Raw genomic sequence first — 22913 nt, 5'->3', positions numbered from 1 at the left:
GTGATTCCTGAGATGAGGGCCACGTTAGTTACCTCCTCGGAGCTCTATCCTGCCCCGGGAAAGGGGTTTGGGGGCACATGTCGTTAAAACCCAAAGAGATTTTTGGGTTTACCCAAAATTTGTTTTACCTTTACATAAAAAGCATCAGACAATTGCCCACATTTCCCTCTGGAACTTCCCCTTTCCAGACTTTTTTCACTTCCTTTGATTTTAACAGGGAGAAGAGCACTTCTGACAGGTTCTAACATGTTAATACTTGGTAATTTCCCATTGTCATCGGCCCAGGGACAGTGGGCCTCTTTCGCCACAGGGAGGGGGCAGTGGCCAGTGAGGCCTGCTCCCGGACCCTGTGGGCAGCTCTCCCTGCTCACCTCAATTTGCAAACGTTTTTGCATGTGATTTGCCGGCTGGTCTGACTTCCCCTGGTATAGGGGAGGCTCTGCAGAATACAGAATGGAGATTTGGCATTTGCTGGTCCCACCGCTGCCTAACGCCAGCCCCACTCCCTCCTAACTGGGTAACACGGGCAGACAGACACTCAGTACTTTTTTGCTGACCCAACGTTAGTAACTGCATTTTGGTCTCTAGTCCAAAACAAGTTCTCTTTAATGACCTAACACTATTCTATTTCTTTTACCACTCCCTTCTAAGGGAGGCTTTTTCGTCAGTCATTATCCCAAATCTCGGCCATATCAGAGTTTTGGGGGCTGAGGGTGGGATTGGTGGTGAGACCAAGCTGTCTCTGCTTTTACGATGGGCATAGGTGAGGGGCCTTGTTCTTCTCAGGCGTCTACTCCAGAAACACAGCTGCCCAGGAAGTTGACCTTTCTGAGTCATCTTCACTGCTGCCTGTGGAGCAGTGACTCGTGGTCAGAATCCAGCCTGAAGCCCTGCCAACATGCTCATCCCTCAGCAGAAAACCTGGGTTAGACCAGAGTAGATGAACACAAATGTGCGTGTTGCGTTTGGAGTTCCCAAGTCTAGTGGGGACTCGCAGGTAACCAGACCACTAGGAAGGGCTGCCCTCATTCCCTTGCCCCCAGTAGTGCAGAGACCCTGCTGATTGAAATGAACACTGTCACGCAGGACTGTCCATCCAACCATCTGTCACCTGGATGCCAACACTTCTGCCCAAAGGACAGGTGTTCAGCGGTGTCTCCTCTGAGAGCTCATCCACCTGTCAGAGGTTTCACAGCAGAGTGGCCACTCCAGGAGTGCTGTGGGCCTGGACGTGTTGCACTGACCCTGGCTGTGTCTTCACTGGCTCTCAGGAAAAGGAGGCTGTCACTGTCGGTCTCGGGAGCCCTGTGCAAGTTGCTGGCGTGCAGAACCCCTTGGATCCCCTCTCCTGGGAAGAGTAATAATGGTCTCTGCTTCCTGCGTTCTCACTGTGCCCAGGCGTTGTTCTGAGCCCTTTGTTTGTATCAACACATGTACCTCTCACGGAAACTCTCTGAAGGCAGGTACTATCATCCCCACTGTGAGGTTTGTCCAGAGAGCACGTTTCACCTCCGGTCCCACAGCTAGCGAGGGACAGAGCCGGTTTTCTGTCTGTGGTGAGTGGAGCCTGCACTCCAGCCTCGGGCTGTGTGCCTTTCGGTGGGAGAGGAGAGAGACAAGACTAGGGCTCATCTGGGGAAAGCTCCGCTGTGGCTCAGATAATCTATCTTTCCAGGAAAAAACTGAACTGTACAAAATGATGTAAAAATGTATTTTTGAAATCCACTCCCCAGCCATCTGGGATAAACTGAGTTTGCTGGAAATGATGCCTTCAGCTGCGTACTTTAGGGAGGCAGCTGAAATTGAAGCAGGCCGAATATTTTGAAGTCATTTCCCCCCTGAGAAAGCAGTAAGGCCAAGGGGTGGAATCTTGGTGAAGCAATCAGTGAGGCGTCTGGTGGTGCCACTTCAAGACCTTCCTGTCCGCTTTATGCGCCTACTGTCAACGGAACGCTCAACTGGCTTCCTCGGGGTTCTGCAGTGGAGACCTATTTTGAACTGTAGTTTAATACAAACTACTCGTTTATGGTTCATGTAGGGAGCCTTCCGAGGCTGGCTCCACCGTCTGTTCAATACATGCATAAAGTGGGGGTATCTTAGGCATTTGACGCTTTATATTTTAAATACTCCAAGGCCCTCAGCAACATTAGGAACTAAGAACCTGATAAATTCCAGTTTAAAAAAGTGCTGTTATGCTTGGGTTATAAAAACTCCAGGTGCTGCCGTATCTGGTTTCTGGACGTGCGCAGGCTGCGGATTACCCCAGCATTCGCCCTCTCAGCTGTTATGGTTCAGTTTTCTACTTACAAGGAAATTCACAACTGCGGGGCTTCAGCCATCGTGGGGTACGGCAGTCTCCCCAGCGAGGCCGTGAGGCAGATAGACAGCAGAAAAACTGCTGCTCAGACCTGCTCACCAAGACCACAGGCGGTGTTCTTGGGAAAACCTGAGTCAGAAGTGCTCATTTCCAAGTTCATTGCTACTCGTAATAAAAGCTAAGTTTCTGTGAGTGCTGATGATCTGCGAGGCACTGGTCTCAGTGCTGTACCTGTGTTTCCTCGTTCGTTCCTCCTAACCACCCTGAGAGGGACTATTGTTAGCCCCCTTTTACAGGTGAGCAAAGTTGAGGCTTCTGAAATTAAATACCTTGTCCCAGGTTGCACAGCTGGTAAGTCATGGCATCTGAATTTGGACCCAGATCTGTCTGATCATCAGAGCCCAGACTCTCTTCACCCTTACACTATGCTTCACCACCCCTCTCCCCCAACTAATTACCGTGGACAGAGGTGGCCCCATCTTTACCAAGCCTTTGTAGGGCAAGATCCTAAAAGCATTCCATTGATTCATGCTTCTGGAGGAGTGACCAGGAGGAAGGGTAGTGAAAGGGAGGTAGGATGTCATTCTGGGCGTGTTCAACCTTTAGAGCAGGTTTCTTGACCTCAACACTATTGACATTTGGGTTGGATAATTCCTTGTTATGGGCACTGATCCGTGCATTCAGGGATATTTAGCAGAATCCCTGGCCTCTACCCGCTAGCTATCAGTAATCATCCCCTACCCTAGTTGTGAGAACCAGAAATGTCTCTAGACATTGCCAAATGTCCCCTGGGGGCCAAAGTCACCCCTGGTTGAGAACCACTGACCTAGAGGGTAATTATGATCTTCTCCCCAGCTCATCAATGCAAAGATGGGGGTTTGCGTGTTATCGGCATAGACACAGACTGGCTGTGGAGTCGGAGTCCCTGCTCTGGCACTGTTTTTGAGCCTCTCCTCAGAGTTCCCCTAGGTGTGGACCTAATTAATTCCCTGGTCTTTCCCTTCAGGGAGCTTGAGGTCTAATTGGGGGAATGGACGGAGATGAGTGAAAAAATAACAAGCAGAGGAGGCAGCATATAATAAGTAACAGCTCAGGATCTCCGTGGAGAGAGGGTCCTGTGGGCTTCCAGGAAGAGGGGGCCTGGAGCTGGGCCTGTCTGCAATCCATCTTGTTCCTTCCAGGCCCAGGCATTGCATTTGTGGTTTACCCAGAAGCCTTGACCAGGCTGCCCCTCTCTCCGTTCTGGGCCATCATCTTTTTCCTGATGCTCCTCACTCTTGGACTCGACACTATGGTGAGCCCCTTTCCCCCATCCCTGCCCCGGGGTCCTTTTGATGACCTCTTCTCCCTGGTCCTGCATCCAGCCTGGGGCAGGGGGGTGGGCTTAGCGGTACTTGACCGTTTCCCTGAGTGATGTAGGGATGGTGAGGCACCTGTGCTGGGTCAGGATCCCCTTGTATTTGCGGGAGACTCATGTGGTGGTGCAGAGGAGCCATCCTCTCTCCCTGTATCCCTCTCTCGGTTCTCCATCAAGTTGTAGCCTGTGTACCTCCTGTGTTGGTGTCCTTTTGCCAAAGCAAATTCTGTGGGGCCAGGTAAGGGAGAATAATGTGAAGTCAATTTTAGGGAAATTGCTGCAGGCTGAGACTACTACAGATCATGCTGACAGGCACTCGGAGTTTAGTAGTTGGGTGCAAAGAGGGCTTTTTCTCAAGTAAAAGATCAGGTACTGGTAAACCGGAGGAGAGGAATTTACATCTCATGAATGCAAAGTGCAGCTTCCACTGTCTGATGGATGAGCAGGAGTGCGGTCTCTGGGGGCTGGAACACAGTTTCCAGGGCTCACATCCTCCCTGGAGACCCCTGGTTGGCCTCGTGGGTTGGACCCCGGCAAGGCCTGTTAGATCCATTAAGGGAATGCAATCCTAAACCAGTCCTCATGCAAATAGCACTTTCCTGGGTGGGTGGGCAGCACAAAGGGCTTTTTGGAGCCTTCTGGGCTGGGCAGTTTGTCTCAGACGTCCCTTTCCTGGCACCATCCAGTTTGCCACCATCGAGACCATAGTGACCTCCATCTCGGACGAGTTCCCCAAGTACCTGCGTACACACAAGCCGGTCTTTACCCTGGGCTGCTGCGTTTGCTTCTTCATCATGGGCTTCCCAATGATCACTCAGGTAAGCTGCCTGATGGGCACAGGCTTGGGTGTGGGCAGGTGGGAGGCCTGGTGGCTGTCTATCCTTTCACCCTTAGCTCACAGACCTCATGACAGCAGCCAAATCGCTACCATTTCCACGTGGATGGCACCAGTTCATTAGAGATTCCAACCACAGAGGGAAATATGTCACCTTGGCTCTGAGTGATACTTCTAGCATCTTCATAATTGAGATGTAACCTCCTTGAGCCAATGAGGCAGGTGTGTCCTACTTTAAGAAAATGGAATACATGAAAATCCAAATTTAATGACCAGAGAAATTCCCAGTTGACTACACATCACACATGAGAGTCTACAGCCACTCGAGTTCCTCCTGGTCCTGAGTGTCTTGGTAAATTGCGTGTCAGCTCACTCAGTATATACATTGCTTTTGCTCTCTCTGTGACCTGAGCAAGGCACCACTTTGGGCCTTAGTTTCTTCATCTGTAAAATGATGGATTGGAATAAGAAGGTCTCTAAGCCTCATCTATTGTGGAGAGACCTAAAGAGCGAGGTGAAGATGCAGGGGGAGGCATGAGGGATGCCCAGCAACACCTAAAGGTCATAAGAAGGCCAGTCAAATGCAGATCTGTGGGTAGAAATGATTATCTGTTGCTTAAAGCAAAAAGGAAGCAATCTGGCTGCGTTCACGTGCCGTCTTCAGTTGCAGATCTTTCCCTTTTAAGAGTAAGACGTTAGATTACTTTTCTGTGTGTGTTCTATTGATTGGCTCAGAGTCTCTGGAGGGACTGCTTTGCTAAGACGGCAAGGCCTCCAGCTCACACACTGGACCAGGTTGAGGTTACTGCTGTGGAGGGGAGGGGAGGTCCTTTGACTCCTGTTTACCCCAACTGTCCCCGGGATGGAAGGATTGGCTCTTAGGAGTCGGGGGGGAGCCTAGGTCCAGGCCCACTCATGTTGGTTGTTTCTGTTTCCTCCCAGGGTGGAATTTACATGTTTCAGCTTGTGGACACATACGCCGCCTCCTACGCCCTCGTCATCATCGCCATATTTGAGCTCGTGGGGATCTCCTATGTGTACGGTAAGGGAACCACCGTGCTGAGGGAGGACTTAGGGTCAGGAAGGCGTCCACAACAAGCAGGTTTCCCATATCTCATAAGACGAGGAGAGGGTTTAATTGAGCTGTTTAGGAAACATAAGACAGCTGCACCCTTATTTCCAAACTTGCCTCAGGACCACTGTGGTCCAGATTTAATAGAGAAACAAAAGGTGACTGATGGTGAAACTCAGAACTCTCTGTACCAGAAACTCCAAAGACCCTGCCTTTGGGTATGGTCTGTGTGAGAGCAGTTAATGTCTGGGGACAGTGGCCAGGTTAGGGAGGAGGAAGGCCACTCTGCAGGTGTGAAATTACTCCCTGGTCTTGGTAGCTACAGTCCCCATGTAGCTTGAGGGGAGGTGTCGCTCCACAGCTGGTCCCCGAAACTATAGGGAGAAAAGAGACCACCAGGTTCGCAGACCCTTAGGAAACTTTATTGGCATCATGGGAGCCTGTGATGCAAGATCTCAATCCCAGCTTTTCCCAGGAATAAATTTTCATTTCCTCACAGTTTAGTCCTTGCTACCATCACCATAGCAACCTGCATCCCATAATCAGTGGGGCCATTATCAAGAGCAATGGGAATGGTAAGTCAGCAGATGCCGTCTTTGCCCTTGGCGTGGAGGTGTTTGTGCCTGGGGGTCTCACCGGCTGGTCTCCTGGCCCCTTGTCTGCACCGCCAGGCAGCACAGGTGAGCCCTGTCGTATTCAAGGCACTACTGACTTCTTTGTGCCTGGAAGTCTGCTCAGAGCCATCCCTAGACTAAAGCCCCCCTAATATAGATAAGGCCTCCATGGCAAGTACCAGGAAGGTGAAAAATACCAGTTGGGACTGTCTAACTGTTTCAAAACCAAAAAGAGAGAGCAGCCTGCTCTAAGTCAGAAGGAAAGGCAGGACGTCACTGGCAATGCAGGTGTGAGTGAAGGACAAATGTCCAGGGGAAGAGGGGCATAGCACTGCCTTCCAAGCCGGGGGCCCAGCAGCCTTGCCCTGCCCGCCAGGTATCCTTGACATGAGCTTCTTGCTTTTAATGTAATTGTTAAACTCATTAAAATGGAGGGGGTAGGGTGGGAATCAAGATGTAAAAAGGAAACCTCTCATGCAAAATGTGGGTGCCCCAGAAACAGGAAGACACTGCAGCCATCGTTGGGTGTTGGTGGAGGGGAATTTGTCTCAGACTGGAGATCACACCCGCCCTGCAGGGAGAGTTTAGTATCTGGCCAGAGAAGTGGGCAGGCTTGCCATTGTCCTGATGGGATCAGAGGCCAAACTGCCAGCTTCGGGCTGACAAGACAGCCGGCTGCCTGCAGGGATGCTGCGACTGAGACCTGCTGCCCAGGTAGGGTGAGGCTTCAGAGAGCTTTCTCCCTGAGCAGAGGGTGGCAGGAACCCAGTCAATCTGGTGCTGTGAATCCTCACTTTCGGCGCAGATACCAAGGGCTTTGCCATGGAGAGGCCAGGCGAGGCCTCCGAGGCCCTCCTTCGGAAACTCAGCCCTCGTGGGTCCAGATGGAAGCTGACGTTGCCAGATGGTGTGCGGGTAAAGTCAGGAGAGCACTTCACATGCAGCCCTGCTCAGGTGCAGGGAGTATCTCATGGACTCCTCCGCTATCTGTGTCCTCGCTGCTGACTGTCACAAATGGCACAGTCGCACAGTTCTTTCCTATAAGATAAGGCTGTTCATTGTGGTTACAAGCATCACTAAAAAATAAGCCTTTTACAGTTCCTGTTTCTAAAAGTTAAATAGCTCCCTCCCATATAAATCTGGTGGTAGATTTCTTGGTTCTGAAGGAAAAAATAAATCCTGAGTGCTTCAGCCCCTGGGCTCTGCTAGTTTTCCTGGGGACCACCCAGGAGATCGCCTGGTCTCTGAGAAGGCTGCTGCTGGGCCGGCCTCCAGAACCAGGTGGACTGCGCTCAGCTCAGGCTGAACTTGATTTCCGCAGCGTCAGATGTGGGTGTGAACCTCTGATTTGGACCTGGATGGAATTTTAAGAAGTGAGTCTTAGAAGACGTATTTGAAGTAAGCTAACGTAATTGTTAGAGAAGAAAGGAGAAGCCTGCACAAATATGTAATTTACACTCCAGAGGACAGCGCCTTCTTTATTGAGATGATGAGGCCCAAAATTAACGCAAGGTTGGTTTTAGGCAGTAGAACAGGAACCCGTGAAGAATGAAAATGAACCTGACTGATTGAATGTGCTCCTCTTCTGGCCGCAGAATTTAAAAAATAAGGAAGTGAATGGCAGAGGTTTGTTTTCTCCTTGGTTCCAATAATCTCTAGACTCTAGATTCTAGAGATGTCATTCAAACATTTAAAATACGGTAGGGATAGTTTTCAAGTTTTATCTTTAGACTGAAATAGCTGATTCAAGTTCTCAAGTCAACGTTCCTCAGAGGCCAATATCTGAGGGATCTGGGTTGCAAATGGGACTCCCTGAGCTTGGTGTAGGAGCAATCCTGCCAGCAGACTTTTACCTACATCGTCCCTTTGCAAAAGGGGTTTGCATTTTCCTGGGAGCCCACACGGGCGTCTTCCGGCTGGGGGGACCAAGTCGTCGAACTGCCACCATAAAGACCTCCTGCCTGCTGGCTGCTGGGCTCCACGCTGTGTGTTTCCCCCAATCGCAATATATTCCATTGTCCTGCTCTCTTTTCCACTTTAATCAGTTACTTGTTTCGCATCCCACCCCTAGACTATCTCGTTCCACGTCCTTGTGAGAGATGTTACAGTCACACCAGGCAGTGGTTTTTACGTGATGGAATATGTCATTCTTCCATTCTTGTTGCCCATCCTGCGGGCTGAACTTGTCAAAGTTTAGTACGAAAGAAAACAAACAAAAAACAAAAAAATCTTCCCAGAACTCTATAAATTCAAGCTTAATTTTGTTCATGATCACCCTCCCTGACCTCCATTCCCATGTTCTTGGCTGAACTGTCACTGTCCCCCTCTCCTTCGGGGTGCGAGGTCCCCCAGCTCCTTTTGCTGGGGCTCAGTAGACGTTAGGAATGAGAGGCGTGCGCCCATCACTTAACTCACACAGGTAAATGTGAGTAATGAACAGATATTTAGTAAATGCTTACTGTATACCTGTGTGCTGCTAGGAAAGTGGGGAGGGTATGGGTGATTTCCTACATTCATACAACTTGCCACCTAGCTACCAGGAAGAGCGAACGCACTTAACACATGGAGAAGGTCGGTACTAAGCCTTGCTTCCCTGGCCGGGGCACTTGTGCTGCCCAGAGATCAAGGAAGGTCAGAGTAGCCAGGAAAAGCTCGAGAAGGTGACATCTCAGAGATAAAAGACTTAGTCGGTGGTAAGCTGAGTTAATTACTAACCAAGGTGGGGAAAATCTGAGCCAGCACATAAGGTTTTGGCTCTGAGGGATGGGGCCTTTACATGAAATGTAAGAGAATAATCTGAGGTAGACACAGGACTGGAGACATAATTTGTAGGACCTAGTACGGAATGAAAACGTGGAGCCCCTTGTTAAAAAATTGCTGCGAATTCCAAGATGGTGACAGGAGAACATTAATCCAGGTGCTGTGCCCTTCTGAGTGTGGGGCCCTGCGAGTGCACAGCTTGAGTGCCGGGAAGCCAGCCCTGGCCACACGGGAGAGAGAGCAGCCCCTGGAAGACCATATCGAGACCGAGGGCAGGGGTGTGGTTTACAAGGACAGGAGCCACAAAGCAGTGTAGATGAAAGGGCTTGGTTGATTGAAGCAAGTCCTTGACTTTTGGTTCAGGATTGGTTGGTTATACGGAGCTTGTTGCAGGCAGATTTCTGAGCCCCAGATCTGTTTGTTGAGTCTAGAAAAGTAGCCACGAGTTCACCCGTTTTTTTTTCCCTACTGTTTTTCTGCTAATTCGGTGAGAAGCAGTTGCTCAGATTCCTTTTGGAGCCTGACTCTCTTACCCTCCAGGCTCAAGGCCCTGCGGCAGGCAGGTCTCCGTGCACGTGCTCCAGGCTCCGTGAACAATTCCCTCATCAAGAGTTAGGCCTTGAAGGCGGGAGGGATTTGGGTCAGTGAAAAGGACAGGGTAGGCAGAGGAAGCCATGTAAATGGATGCCTGAGAGGAAGGAGGCCATTGACTCAGGAAGGGGTGTGGGTGGAGGCTAGGGGGTGAGTCAGGGCGTGGGAGGGCTGTGGCTGGACAGGAGTTGGAGTGGGCAGAGGACGGAGGGACTGGAGAGCCTGGCTCAGGAATGAGCAGGGGGCAGAAGGGTGTCCAGCTGGTGCCCCTGGGCTGCGTCTGCAGGGCCAGCCTGCGAGTTGGCAGAACTGGCAGAGCAGTCACAGGATCTGGAGCCTTGTCGGAGGCAGAGGCCAGGTGTCCAGAGAGGCCGAGGAAAGGAGATGACTTTCCAGGGGCCGAGCTGGCTCTCGAACCCAAGTCTTCTCCCTCTCAGTCCTGGGACTGCTCCTCTGCCTCAGACTGCCTCTCACTGAAACCCAGCACCCGTCATCTGCCCCTTCCTCCAGCTCTGGGTCCAGCTCTTTGTCCCCTCTGGGGAAGCTTGAACACTTCCACCACCATCCCCCTCCTCCCCTAGGAGGCCATCTGTATGCCTTCCTCGAGTCTAGCCTTGAACCCTGGTCAGTTTCACCAGTCAACCTGCACAGCATCATTTCTTGGGGCTCGTTTAGTGGAGAGGAATAATCTGGCAAGAGGATTGATGCTGATAACAGAAGCTTCTAGAATCTTTTTCTAAGAACTGAGGACAGCTTTCAGTGTCATGTGTGTGTTTGAGGGCCTCCCTGCCTTGACTTCTATTCCTCTAGTTCTCTCCCCTCACTTATGCCAGGAGTGTCTAGTGTCCAGGGGCCGCTCATTTGAAGCTGTTTGATGACACTAAAGGATACACACAAGCAAATCCAGAGATGGTCGGGCCACCTGCTTGAGACATGCGGTTCTTGCCTGTGGGCACAGGGAAGCAACCTGGAGCCTCCTTGCATCATGGATTGACCTCTCTGGAAAGACCCTAAGAGCTCATTTGGCCCGGTCCCTCCAGTGAACCAGCAAAGGCTCAGAAAGAGGAATGTCCTCCCTAAGGTCGCGCAGTGAGTTAGAGGCAGAATAAGTTCAACTCCTGAGTCCTAACTCCTGGTCCAGCCCTCTCTCCACTGCACCACATTTGTGGTCGACTCTGAGCAGGGTTACCTTAGAGTAGAGCAGGAGGCTCAGCTGCAACCTGAGCAATTGAGAGTGAGTTGAGAGAAGCTGCCTTTGGCAAATCCCTGACACTGTTCCCAGCATAGGATGCTCTATAGCAAACCCGAGGCTTGGCTGTCCTCCGAGATGGCTGTTGTCAGCGGGGCCCTCCTGAGGGCTGGCTGACGTTCTGGGGCTGGGCTTGGCCTGGAGTGGAAGCAAATGCTGAGAGCTGAGGGCCACAAAAGGTCTCGGGATCCACTGTTTTGGCAGTGGTGGCTAGAGTGGACTTTTTGGGGGTAAACTTTAAAATTGCAGTATAACATCCATACCAGAAAGAGCCCATGTCTTGAGTGTACAGCTCAGATTTTCACCCCGTGTAACCAGCACCCAGGTCAAGACACACAGCATTATCGGGGCCATATTTTTAAGGGGCTGAGATGAGCTCTTCTGTGCCCTGAAGGAGTGCCACGGTCTCTGCTTTCTACCCCAGCAGGAGATCATCTTCTTGTGTCACATCATCCTCCCCACTCCCACGTAGGGGAGAGCAGGCATTGAGGAAACAGGACCAGGAAGGAGAGAAGTCTGGGCCGAGGTGGGGGCAGGGGAGGGGACACTGGTCAGGCGAAGGCAGCTGGGACAGGGGGCACAGAGGGAGGCCATGGCAAAGGGTCAGAGATGGAAGTGAAGGCTGGAAGGGGAGCCCCAAGAGACTAAATTCCCCTGCTTCCTATGCGGCTAGGGGCAGAGGACCCGGAAACCCAACGGGGCCGTGAGAGCCTGGACAGGAGGAGCAAGAGGCCACGGTCTCAGGGAAGAAGCCTGAGGATGCACGGGCGACTCTTCTCCATGGGAGGAGGCGGAGGGGAAGTGAGAGCTTTCCCTGAAGAGTGCCTCTGCCCGCTTGGCCTGCAGGGTACCGCTTTTCCCATCGATGACCCAGAGGATGGAGCCATGAGGAAAGCTAAGCCGAGACTGCTGGGCCACCTGTCAGAACAGCTGACTGTGAAGGAGCTGGACTGTGGGGACCTCAGGGCCCTTCGGCAGAGCAACCCCCCAGTTCTGAGAAAGCCGTGCCTCTGATGAGCTCAGGGAACAATGCAAGAGACTGCCCATTCTAACACACTCCCCAGTGGCTTTTCCCTTCTGGGAGTGGTTTAAAAACCTCCCCAAACCAAGAGTGTAGGGGATGCTGGTTAAGTGGGCCAGGAGAATAACTGTCTCCTCTGCTTCTCACTCCAGTTAAGTTGACCACACACCAAGAAGACAGCAATCCTTTCAATTCCAGCAACGTGGGCGAAGGCCACTGGGAATTTACATTGGTTTTCACCTCCATTATCATCTCACACAGAGCAAAGATAATTGACTCCTGGAAGAACGTCCTTTGGAGGGCAAGGGACAGAAAACCAACGTAGAGTGACTCTCGCCCTAAATCCCAAGGCTTTCATAATACACTGTGCTCATTGACCGCAGTCTTAATTGGTTTTGCCAGACTTGTTGCTAAGCACATAAGGCCACCTCTGAAAACAGCCACACAGGTGACAAGGCCAGGCTGTCGAGTGCTGAGACCCGGGACTGGGCTGGATGTCACTGTGGGATGACATTTTTGAACCTCACTGCAGAGAGCATTTAGTATCTGTTTAAATGTTCAACTTGCCCTAACCTTCCTGACAGTGAATCATTTGTCTGCTGGTTTCCTGCACGATAAGGTCGAGTTGATCCCAGGCTGGCCCATCCCTAGCCTGCGGCGCTTGAGGGAGGGGCTGTAGCCCTGTCCCCTGCCCCCACCCCACCCCTGTCACTGCCCCTCATGCTCCATTTCCCTTTGTGTGTTTGCAGGCTTGCAAAGATTCTGTGAAGATATAGAGATGATGATTGGATTCCAGCCAAACATTTTCTGGAAAGTCTGCTGGGCGTTCGTAACCCCCACCATTTTAACTGTAAGGACTGCATGCTTTATCGTGCGGATGGCACCTTGTGCATATGTGTGGTGCTTTTCGTTTGAACAGGGTGTGTGCCTATATATAAACCTGGGAAGCTGGTGGGATGGGTGTTAATCTTGTCTTTCAGAAGAGGAAACTGAGGTTCAGAGAGGGGACGTGCCTCGCCTAAAGGTGCTTGGCTGGGACTCAGGCACAGGTGCTTGAATCACCCACATGGAACATTTCCCTGATGTCAGTCCCCTCGTGTACCGAGAGCAGATAATGGTCACATTTCCCACGTACTAAACATGGTGCAGGCTCTGTTTGAAGTGCATTCTATGCATCACCTCATCCCTGCCTTGCAGCAGCTCTGTGGGGTGGCAGTAGAATCCTCTCCATTTATGGATGAGGAGACTGCTGCCCAGAGGTCGTGGGACTCGCCCAGCATTTCACACCTAATAATGAGCAGGAGCTGGGGTCCAATAGGCGGTGTGGCTCCAGATCTCCTCTCTTAACTGCTGCTCAATGCGACCTCTCCACAGTCGATGGAGCAGAAGTTAGATGTTCATCGCTTGTTTTTATTGCTTTTGAGGACTATCTTGTCATCCTCTAGTGTGGTGATGACATTTTGAGATCATCGGACATTAACTTCCTTAAAGATCAGGGCCCTTCATATGTCAGTAGATCTGCATAGGGGCTTACAGGCACACCCTGTCGCCTTTGTTGTGCCTTAGGGTGTGTCTTTGCCTCGATCCGCTCTCTGGGCACAGTGCTTGATGGAGACCTTGCCCTCCCGGCTCCCCCTGGCTGGGTGGCATCTCCCAAGGCTGCAGGTGGCAGCTGTAGTTCCTGCTCCGCCCAGCAGGTGGCACTAGAAACCAGATTACGACCCTTGTTTCGCTACACTCGACCAGCTTCTTCAAAGGAAAACAAGCAGGATGGGAGTTAGATTGCACAAATATATACATTTTCCTTTTTTAAAATAATACTGTCACATAGTGAGTTTTAATTAAAACATCGCATTTCTTTCTGAAAGGACAGAAGTTTAGACAGAAAAACCAGACAGAGTTTATCTCCCTCTGCGTTGACACGACATTGTCCTGAGGCCCACGTCTGACTCACATTTTAGACGCTGTAATGTGTTTGCAAAGTCCCGCCAGATTTGGGGCACGAGAATTGAAAAGGATTAAGACATATTTTTCAGTCTCTTGGATTCAGGACTGAAATGTGTATGAAGAACTCAGTTTTACCTAATTGGTGGGAAGAAAACGAGACTCTCCTGCCTCTGCTGTTCTGCATCTCTGCTGTTGCCTGCCTCTGCTGTTCCCCGCTGTTCCCCGTCTCTGCTCTTCCCCATCTCTGTTGTTCCCTGCCTCTGCTGTTCCCCGTCTCTGCTGTTCCCCGTCTCTGCTGTTCCCCGTCTCTGCTCTTCCCCGTCTCTGTTGTTCCCCTGCCTCTGCTGTTCCCCGTCTCTGCTGTTCCCCGTCTCTGCTGTTCCCCGTCTCTGCTCTTCCCTGTCTCTGTTGTTCCCCTGCCTCTGCTGTTCCCTGTCTCTGCTGTTCCCCATCTCTGCTGTTCCCCATCTCTGCTGTTCCGCATCTCTGCTGTTCCCTGCCTCTGCTGTTCCCCGCTGTTCCCCGTCTCTGCTGTTCCCCGTCTCTGCTGTTCCCCGTCTCTGCTATTCCCCGTCTCTGCTGTTCCCCGTCTCTGCTCTTCCCTGTCTCTGCTGTTCCCCGCTGTTCCCCGCCTCTGTTGTTCCCCACCTCTGCTGTTCCCTGTTTCTGCTGTTCCCCGCCTCTGTTGTTCCCCGTCTCTGCTGTTCCCTGTCTCTTTGTTCCACATCTCTGCTCTTCCCCGCCTCTGCTGTTCCCCATCTCTGCTGTTCCGCATCTCTGCTGTTCCTCGCCTCTGCTGTTCCCTGCTGTTCCCCGCCTCTGCTGTTCCCCGTCTCTGCTGTTCCCTGTCTCTTTGTTCCACATCTCTGCTCTTCCCCGCCTCTGCTGTTCCCCATCTCTGCTGTTCCGCATCTCTGCTGTTCCTCGCCTCTGCTGTTCCCTGCTGTTCCCCGCCTCTGCTGTTCCCCGTCTCTTTGTTCCCCGCCTCTGCTGTTCCCCGTCTCTTTGTTCCCCGCCTCTGCTGTTCCCCGTCTCTGCTGAGCTTCGCCAGGTCCCCGGTTACTACCACTAGGGTGAAATCAAAGTTGGTATCTTTTCAGATTCTACCTGCCTCTCCCTCCTGTCTTGGAAGAGATTAAGCTTCAGGGAATTTTCTTATATTCTGCAGGAACGTCACCTAATAGCAACCAGCACTTCTATTTGTGGAGGTCTGTCACTAGGCAGGCACTACATGAGCTTGTCTCCAAAGCTTCCGGCCACTCTGCTTGGTGGGGATTCTTTCCCCGTTTCACAGTCGCGTGCACTGAGGCCTGGGAGGCCACGGAGCTTGCAGGTGGCAGAGCTAAGAACTGAATGCAGGGCTGTCTAGGCTTTAAGCTCACATTCTAATAAATTTCTAAAAACCCAGTGCTTTCATCTCCAAGTGGAGTTTGGCCAATTTTGGGTTAAAATAATCCTAATCTTTTGTATGAGCAGAATGTCAGGGAAAAGGAATTCTAGGGACTTGCTGTGTTTTTTGAGAAAGTTCCTCAACTGTGCTGTGCTTTACTTGATTTCCATTATAAAACTTAGATCAGAAACTTGCAGAATGGTCCCCCAAAATATCCTCAACCCAATTCCCCTTCTGTGTTTGGGAGCTAGGCCAAGTAGAGGCGGTCCGTTGCATCATCATCGTCACCTGTGAGTCTCTCTGCAGGGCCTTCCTCAGCTGCCATCAGCAAACGGTCAGGGCGGGCCTGACTCAGTGGCTCCATTATCATGTCTCAGGGCCAGGCTCATCTGAGGGCAGAGTTTCATCAAAGCTGACTCGGCAGAAGGAAATTTATGGGAAGAGCAAGTTTGCACAGATAAGTCTGGTATGATGTTTGTGCAGCTTTGTAAAATGGGTAACCAAGGACCGAGCCTAACACTGCCTTTCTGCCGTTTGCCCTTCTGTAAAATGGCTATCTGTAGTATGCGGGAATGAGCTAAGATTATGGGTTTAAATTACTTTGAAATTCCTGAAATAAAATTGATCATTTTTATATGTGCCTTCATGGATTTATAGAGCTATAAATATTCTCCGTGCAATTATTGTGTACGTAGTCAGATCACGTTACTGAATTATGCGCACACATAAGCAGATGTATTGCTATTTATATAGTAAATGAAATGGAGCAACTTACCATAATTACATTAGGCCATACTTCCAATAGACTGGTTCATAAAGCTTATAACTCTAGGGGCAAATGTTTAAAAAGGGGCCTCGAGTAGGTGACTCTTTCCATAGGAGCCTTTTTTCAACAATTGTCTTCAGGCTCATGTTGCTTCGAATCTATATATTGAATTATTGTTGCATTGAAATAATCACTTGTCCCCGCAGCCTGGGCTCTGCAGAGATAATGTAGATGCCTTACATTTGTACAGTGCTTCACACTTCTCCAGAACACTTTCATATGTTATCTTTCCTGGCAAAACTCCCTCTAGTCGTTTTGGGGCACTTATTTTAGTGCTTCATATAGAACGAGAGAGGTGGGGAGAGGGGAAGGAGTTAACGCGGGTGCATTATTCTAGGCTGATGCTGCCTTAGGCAGAATGAATACTGGCAAGAAACCGATTTTCTCAGGGCTGTGCCCCCGAAGCCTTGGCTCGGGCAGTTAGACCTCCTGCTCTGTCTTTTTCGGGGCCTCTCTTTTCGGCACCCACGTTCCCTTCCTCCTCTTCACCTGCATTAACCACGTCTTCAAAGGGTTCTCCCACTGTTGCCAGCCAAAGTGTGCAGCGATAGGAGATAACGGGCAGAAAATAAATCATGATCTCTCTTAAAATTGGAGGGGATCTCTTGAGTAAACACCAGACTATTGCTCCCGGAAAACTCGTGTTGTATACATGGTGTGAAATAGATCCGTTTTATAGCAGAGAAGCCTGAGCCAGAAAGGTCCCTCGGCTTATTAGCAGCAGAGCGGAGATGAGCCTGCTAGTCTGGGGGTCCCGGCCCGCTGTGGGGTGACGAGGCCCGTTCACCTTGAGTCCGCTGAGCAGGGTCCGTGCCTCCGTTCTCTTGTCCCACAGCTCATTACAGGACCAAGCTTCTGGCTCAGGCCCTGCTTGGGAACCACTCGGGTCTCACTCAGTCAGCTTTAGAGGCAGCTCTTGGATGGGGGCCATTCCCCGTTCAAGGAGAAAGCAAAGTAAATCCAACTCATTTTTTAAAAATTAAAATGAATAAACTTAATGGATTTTTTTCCTTATAACAAAAGCTTGATTATCCATCATACAAAGTACAGATGACCCCTTAAAAACACCCACCGTCCCCCTGACCCCCCGTCAGTCACCTTGGTGTGCATCCTTTCGACTTGTCGTCCAAGCCTGTCTGTGTGCGTACGCACGCGCACGCATCGCTCGGTTCCTGTGGGGTGGCAGATGCAGGGTCAGCAGCTAAGTGTGTGTCATCCTCACCTCTTTGAGATTCAGTTTCTTCATTTGGAGAATGGATTAATAATACTTTCTTTTCAGGGTCGTCATGGGTGTCAAATGAGATAATAGATGTGAAAGCATCACACTCATGGCAGGGGTTCAGTACGTGGCTGCAGGATGAAGGAGTGCTTCCGTCACCACCCTAACTCGTGTGCTTCTCTCTTCTTCCCAGTTCATCCTCTGCTTCAGCTTTCACCAGTGGGAACCCATGACCTACGGCTCTTACCGCTACCCGAACTGGTCCATGGTGCTCGGATGGCTGATGCTGGCCTGTTCCGTTATCTGGATCCCGATTATGTTTGTGATAAAAATGCATCTAGCCCCTGGCAGATTTATTGAGGTAATTCTATCAGCTCCTTTCATCTGCCATCCTCTCCCAAGAGAGAAGCTCTGAGAGCTGTGTGCACTAAAAAACAAAAGATTTGGTAAAGTTATTCTAGAGGGAGACTCGGAGATTAAGTGATTACAGTTCCTACCGTTTCTACTAACCCCATTTTTATTATGTCTCATTCCTCTAATGGAGGGGCTCAGCCAATCTGCAGGCTGAGCTATTATTATGCTATAGCTCAGTGCAGTGACAGCTCCAGGGAATAAATGATCCGAGTGTCCCCTCTTTCCTGGAGTTTCTTCCCCCTCTCCCCTCAGCCACAGTTTAAATCCCCATGTTTGGTTTTTAAGCACACGTCAGATTCCCCCTTTCCTGATGTTCTTCTCTGCCCAAGCCTCCTCCCTCCAAACGTCTATTACCATTAAGTTTAAAATCACCACCCCTTCCTGTTTTGCCTGTTAGGGATGGCTTAAGGGTCCAAGCTGATTAAAATATCGCCATCCCTGTAGAACGTAGTGAAAGATTCAGAGCATGGCCAGCGTGAGGTGATACTTGTCTTTCCTTGTCAGTTAATTCCTTGTTGGACCCATTTCCCATTTCTAATGCAAAAAAATCCCCACCCTCACTCCAGAGTGGATGGGAAGGGGACTGCCACTTGTTGAGCCACCAGTGAAGTTAGTCAGACTCAGATGTGCTAGGAATAGATCAGCACTGCCTGTCTTCAAGATCCAGAGGGCTGGCATTTTGGCCCAGACTGGTGCTCCTCAGGGTTTGGCCCAGGGACCAGCAGCACCAGCACCGCCTGGGAGCGTGTTGGAAATGCAAATGATCAGGCTCCAGCTTGACTCTGCTGAACCAGAATCTTGGGGAAGGGGGACCCTGGCGTCTGTAGTTGAGGAAGCTCCCAGGTGGTTCTGATGCGCACTCAAGTCTGAGAGTCATTGGAATAGACGGAGGTGAAGGAACACCTGACAATGGAGGGTGGGGAAGAACAGCTGTGTGGGCTTTCTGGGCCAGTCAGATTGGGAAAAGGAGGAGAGGCCTCCGCGGAGGCTCTGGAGTGGAGAAGCGGGATGGGAACAAAGCAGGTGAGTAAATGTCTACACAAGGGTCCACGGACACTTGTCTTCACTGGACTAAAGATGGAGACAGAGTTGGCAAAGGGAGATGTAGGAGTCTTCTTCCTGAAGCTGTACTCTGGTTTCCATCCTCAGGAAATTCCGTCCGTTACCCCCGTGAGGTCAATTACTGTGCCCCTTGACCCCAGGGACCACTCACTCGTGCCCCAGAGGAACCTCCCACCGACTGACCCTGAGACCTCTTTCCCCCTGCATAGAAGCTGGTGTAGCCTCTGCTGCTTTTGTCTTAGGCCGGAATTCTCTAAACTGATGAGTCGGCTATATAAATATATTATGGTTGATTTGGGACACAAAGGTTGCAAGCTGATGATTAAGGGGAGATTAAACTAACAGCTGTAAGAAACGGGTTCACTTTACTAGGTAATAAACACATAATTGTTCCCCCTTATGTAGTCAGAAATATGTGTTCTTTCCTTTTTCTAGAAAATGTTCCAGTCCAATTATGTTTCCTGTAAAAAGTTCAGTGGAAGGATTAGAGACACTCCCATTATTTTTAGCTTGCCTGCAAGAACCCACTCTTCTGAACCAAGTCAGAAGCATATATTTTTGTCGACAGATAATTAAAATCGTTGCTCACTCTTGGCATTGTATCTTTGGGGATGGGTTTTTTCCCCCATCCATTTATATACTTTTGGGAAATATGCTAAACAAAATCCAATTATTTTGATGTAACAAACCACTGTTGAGTTTACAGAACAAAAGTAATCGAGCACGTGTCCTTTGCAGACTACATTTGCCAGTGGAGAGAAGCTTCAGATTCTCTTCATTTGGAGGGGGAAAAAATGTATAATTAAAATCTGGGCCTTTATCCTCTATTAATCTTGTGCAAGGCAAACTCCGAGCAATTGGAATATTGCTCACAGGGTGACATAAATAATTTCAAGTGAACCAAACTAAGTCTCCTCTTTACTGCGTCCCTGGCCTAGTCAATTAATGGGGCTGATCTTCCTTAAATGCTTCTCCTGCTGGGGCACCTCTTGGCTCCAGGGGGAGTTGTGGCAAATGTGGTTGCGCACAGTTTGGGGACGGGTGGGTGGCGCCCAGGGGAGGAAGGTGCATGAATTCTGTGACCCTGTGTGTCTTTGGCTTCTTTGCAGAGGCTGAAGTTGGTGTGCTCGCCGCAGCCAGACTGGGGCCCGTTCTTAGCTCAGCACCGTGGGGAGCGTTACAAGAACATGATCGACCCCTTGGGAACCTCTTCCCTGGGACTCAAACTGCCAGTGAAGGATCTGGAGCTGGGCACCCAGTGTTAGTCCGACGGCGTGGGATGGCCCAGACTTGACCCTGTTTTTCCTCTCTGTCTCCCCCTGCTGTTCTCCCCAGTTTCTTCTTTCTCTCCACGTCTCGGTTCACATCCGTGCATGAGGGTGGTTACATAGAAAAGTAGGACTAGTGTCGCATGCTGTAGTAAAGAGCTAGGCAGACCACTTGAAGCACTGTTTGCCTCTGTCCATGGCGTCACTTTCCATAGGGTTGGTCCCCTGAGCACCCACTTGACCCCGAGGAGCGGATTGGCGGGGCGAGTGTTTTCTAGTGAAGTCACCAGGAGGTATGTGTGATTTGGTCAACAGAGGATTGTCCACTGTGTGTTGTCATTGGTGGTGCCAGTGGGGCAGATACAGAATGGCAGAGTTAAAAGACTGTTTGTTTGGATTTATCAGTGTCCTAGAGCTGAGCTGAGCGGTGTAGAGACTTCATTCAGGCACAGAAAGTCCAGGACAGGGTACATTTGGAGGGTCAGCCGTGGTCAGAAATGTTTTAGAGTAAGATGAGGCCGGTGGATTTGGACAGCACCGAGGTGGTTAAGTTCACATTTCCATTCACAACTGGGAGTCTGTTTCCTTCATCTGGACCAACTGTCTCACGTGCACTGGGGACTCGGACACTTTACTCTGCACACTGTGAATCTCAGTGAAGAGGCGGTTCTCTTCCCTGGGTCATCTGTTTTTTTTAATAACCATGTTTTTGAGTTCTTTCGGTCGTTCATCCACCTCTACATGAGAAACCATCATATAATTTGTGCCTGATTTCCTACGTTCGTAGTAGAGCTCCATTCTCCTTTCTCCGTGACATTTTGCACCATGCTTCAATGTCATGATCCGAGTTTCTTCTCTTCTAAGTGTCTTTCTAGAAGCTGGAGATACCTTGTCTTTCAACCTCTGGGAAAACAAGACTTACCCTGGTTCTGTCTATATATTATATATATAAGACACACGCTCTTCAAAGACAGATAACTTCTCAGTTTTTACTCTTAACTTTTCCATTCACAGTAAATGCCAATTGTGGTCATAGAGAAATCAAGGAAATAGAGAATTTAATAGAAAGCAACCATAATATTCACTGTGCTGGTAGTACATTTTAGGTCACCGTATTTACAGAAATTTCTGGTGAATACAGCTTAGGTAAGTAGCAAGTGAGCCAATTAAGACTATAGCTCATAAGACTACATTTAGCCAATTCAATTTCAAGAGTCCCCAGTTCGCAACACTCGTAACCACACTCTAATGAGAGCGACTCGTATGTCTGCAGAGATTGGGGAAGCTGTAACCTTTATTATCTTCTTGTATCCCGAACACGCATATACGAAATTTTTAAAATGTACTCTGTGTTCATGTCACGTAGTGTGTAGTCGTAGTGGTGTTTTCTGTCCTTATAAATATCTTATGAATTGCTGTAGAGATGGTGAGTTTAGACTAGTGTAGTCTGGTTTGTTTTCCTTACAGTAATAATATCTAAACCTAAAATTGTTTCCTTTAGGGGAGACCATTTCAATCATTTTCTTATTTGTTTGTCTTCGTATTACAGGGTCTCAGGCAAAGTTTTCAGTTCAAATCTTGTATATTGATGTGACATTTTCATCCTGTTCATCAGCAATGAAACTCAACAACAGACCTTGATGTAAAATTTTTTTAAAAAAATGACTTCATTTGTTAAAAGAAAAAAAAAATTTCAATTCATTTTACTGAGCTCTCCCTTTTCTAGGGCGATTATCATTATCATTTGCCAACACTGACGTGAACTTCCAGTTTTCCAGAGTAGCCTGTGGGAACTTCTAGAAAAGGAAACAAAGATGGGTTTGAACTTTAGGTTTTCATCTCTTGTCTGCCATGCCTGTTTATTCTTCTTCCTCCTTTTCTGCCTATCTCCCAAAGCTAGAACTTACTAGAATCCTGAGCTTCCCCTAGACTTAGCTTTAGGAAGCTGAGCTGTGGCCTCACATGTCCCCGTGTTTTCCATAGTGACCTGTCTGCCATTAACACTGGTTTCCCCAAGAAAGCCATATTAATGAGAAGCCCCCGTTGCTGTAGCAGATTTCATGTACTGGGACCAAAAATTAGCCTCTCTAGTCGATAACTGGTGGAGTGGGAGAGGCAGGGAGAAATAACTTAGGATCGGAAATTATCTGCAGCCTTTCCAACTTGAAGGCTGAAGAAAAGAGCTTAAATCACTTAGCATTCTCTCGTGAGACCGGTATGTTTGTGTCAGGGCCAATGGTTTTGGCGTTCCTTTCTCGTCTCTTGGCTAAAACTCGAGTCTGACGCTGGATGCCAACCCAGCTTCTGCTAATTATTGCTGTTGTGATTAAAAGAAGAGGAAAGAAAACCCACGATGCTGCCTGGCTTGTTTTGTACAAACTGAAAGTTAACTTAGTTGTGAGAATGGGGACCTCCTCACTAGCTAGTGTGTTTTGCAGTTGGGGGCAGCTGCATTTGTATTAATTAGGGTTTGTCCAAGTTAATACCCAGTAGCTGTCCCCTGAGCAGCTGAGGTGTTTTTCCTTTTCCCTACAATTTCCAAGTTTTATGTAAAATTTGCTTAAAGGTGAAAGGTTCTGAGCTTACCTGGAAACGGTGACCTTGTGAATTTAGTTTTCCCCATTTCTATAGCCAAGTTCAACTCTGAGGCTTCCCCGGCAGAGATGTTTAGTGTCTGAGATGGTTTGCACCTTCCCTGCACCTCCCGTAGACTTGTTGGCGGGGACACGAAGAGCTGAGATGCATGTGACCAAATGGATGTTTCCATGCTATTAAAATGCACAGTCAGTTGGAAGAAAAAAAATGAATGAATAAAAATAAAATGCACAGCATTGTCATAAACTGCTGCTTGAGTGTTCCCCTTCAAACTGAGGAAAAACCGAGCTGCAGAGAAAAGGCTTCCATTGGTTCTCCGTGCAGAAGGTTGGGGTATTTTCTAGTCATGAGATTATTTCCTAACACCAACAAATGC

General features: G+C 49.5%; 1 protein-coding gene across 1 annotated transcript in view; it reads left to right on the top strand.

The window, feature by feature from the left end:
* Nucleotides 1–20253, top strand: part of SLC6A5 (solute carrier family 6 member 5) — a 50448-nt gene extending 30195 nt beyond the window's left edge. Inside the window, exons 10-15 of the mRNA XM_004418525.3 lie at nucleotides 3499–3611; nucleotides 4361–4492; nucleotides 5452–5551; nucleotides 12566–12666; nucleotides 17392–17559; nucleotides 19784–20253. Coding sequence (XP_004418582.2) covers nucleotides 3499–3611; nucleotides 4361–4492; nucleotides 5452–5551; nucleotides 12566–12666; nucleotides 17392–17559; nucleotides 19784–19939 — 770 coding nt within the window. The 3' untranslated portion in view covers nucleotides 19940–20253. The remainder of the gene's footprint in view (nucleotides 1–3498; nucleotides 3612–4360; nucleotides 4493–5451; nucleotides 5552–12565; nucleotides 12667–17391; nucleotides 17560–19783) is intronic.
* The last annotated feature ends 2660 nt before the right edge of the window (nucleotides 20254–22913 follow it).

The sequence above is a fragment of the Ceratotherium simum genome, chromosome 7, assembly GCF_057802395.1.
Source record: "Ceratotherium simum simum isolate JZ-2026a chromosome 7, ASM5780239v1, whole genome shotgun sequence".
Lineage (NCBI taxonomy): Eukaryota > Metazoa > Chordata > Mammalia > Perissodactyla > Rhinocerotidae > Ceratotherium > Ceratotherium simum.
The sequence above is the reverse complement of the archived record's forward strand: the minus strand, read 5'-3'. Positions and strand labels throughout refer to the sequence as shown.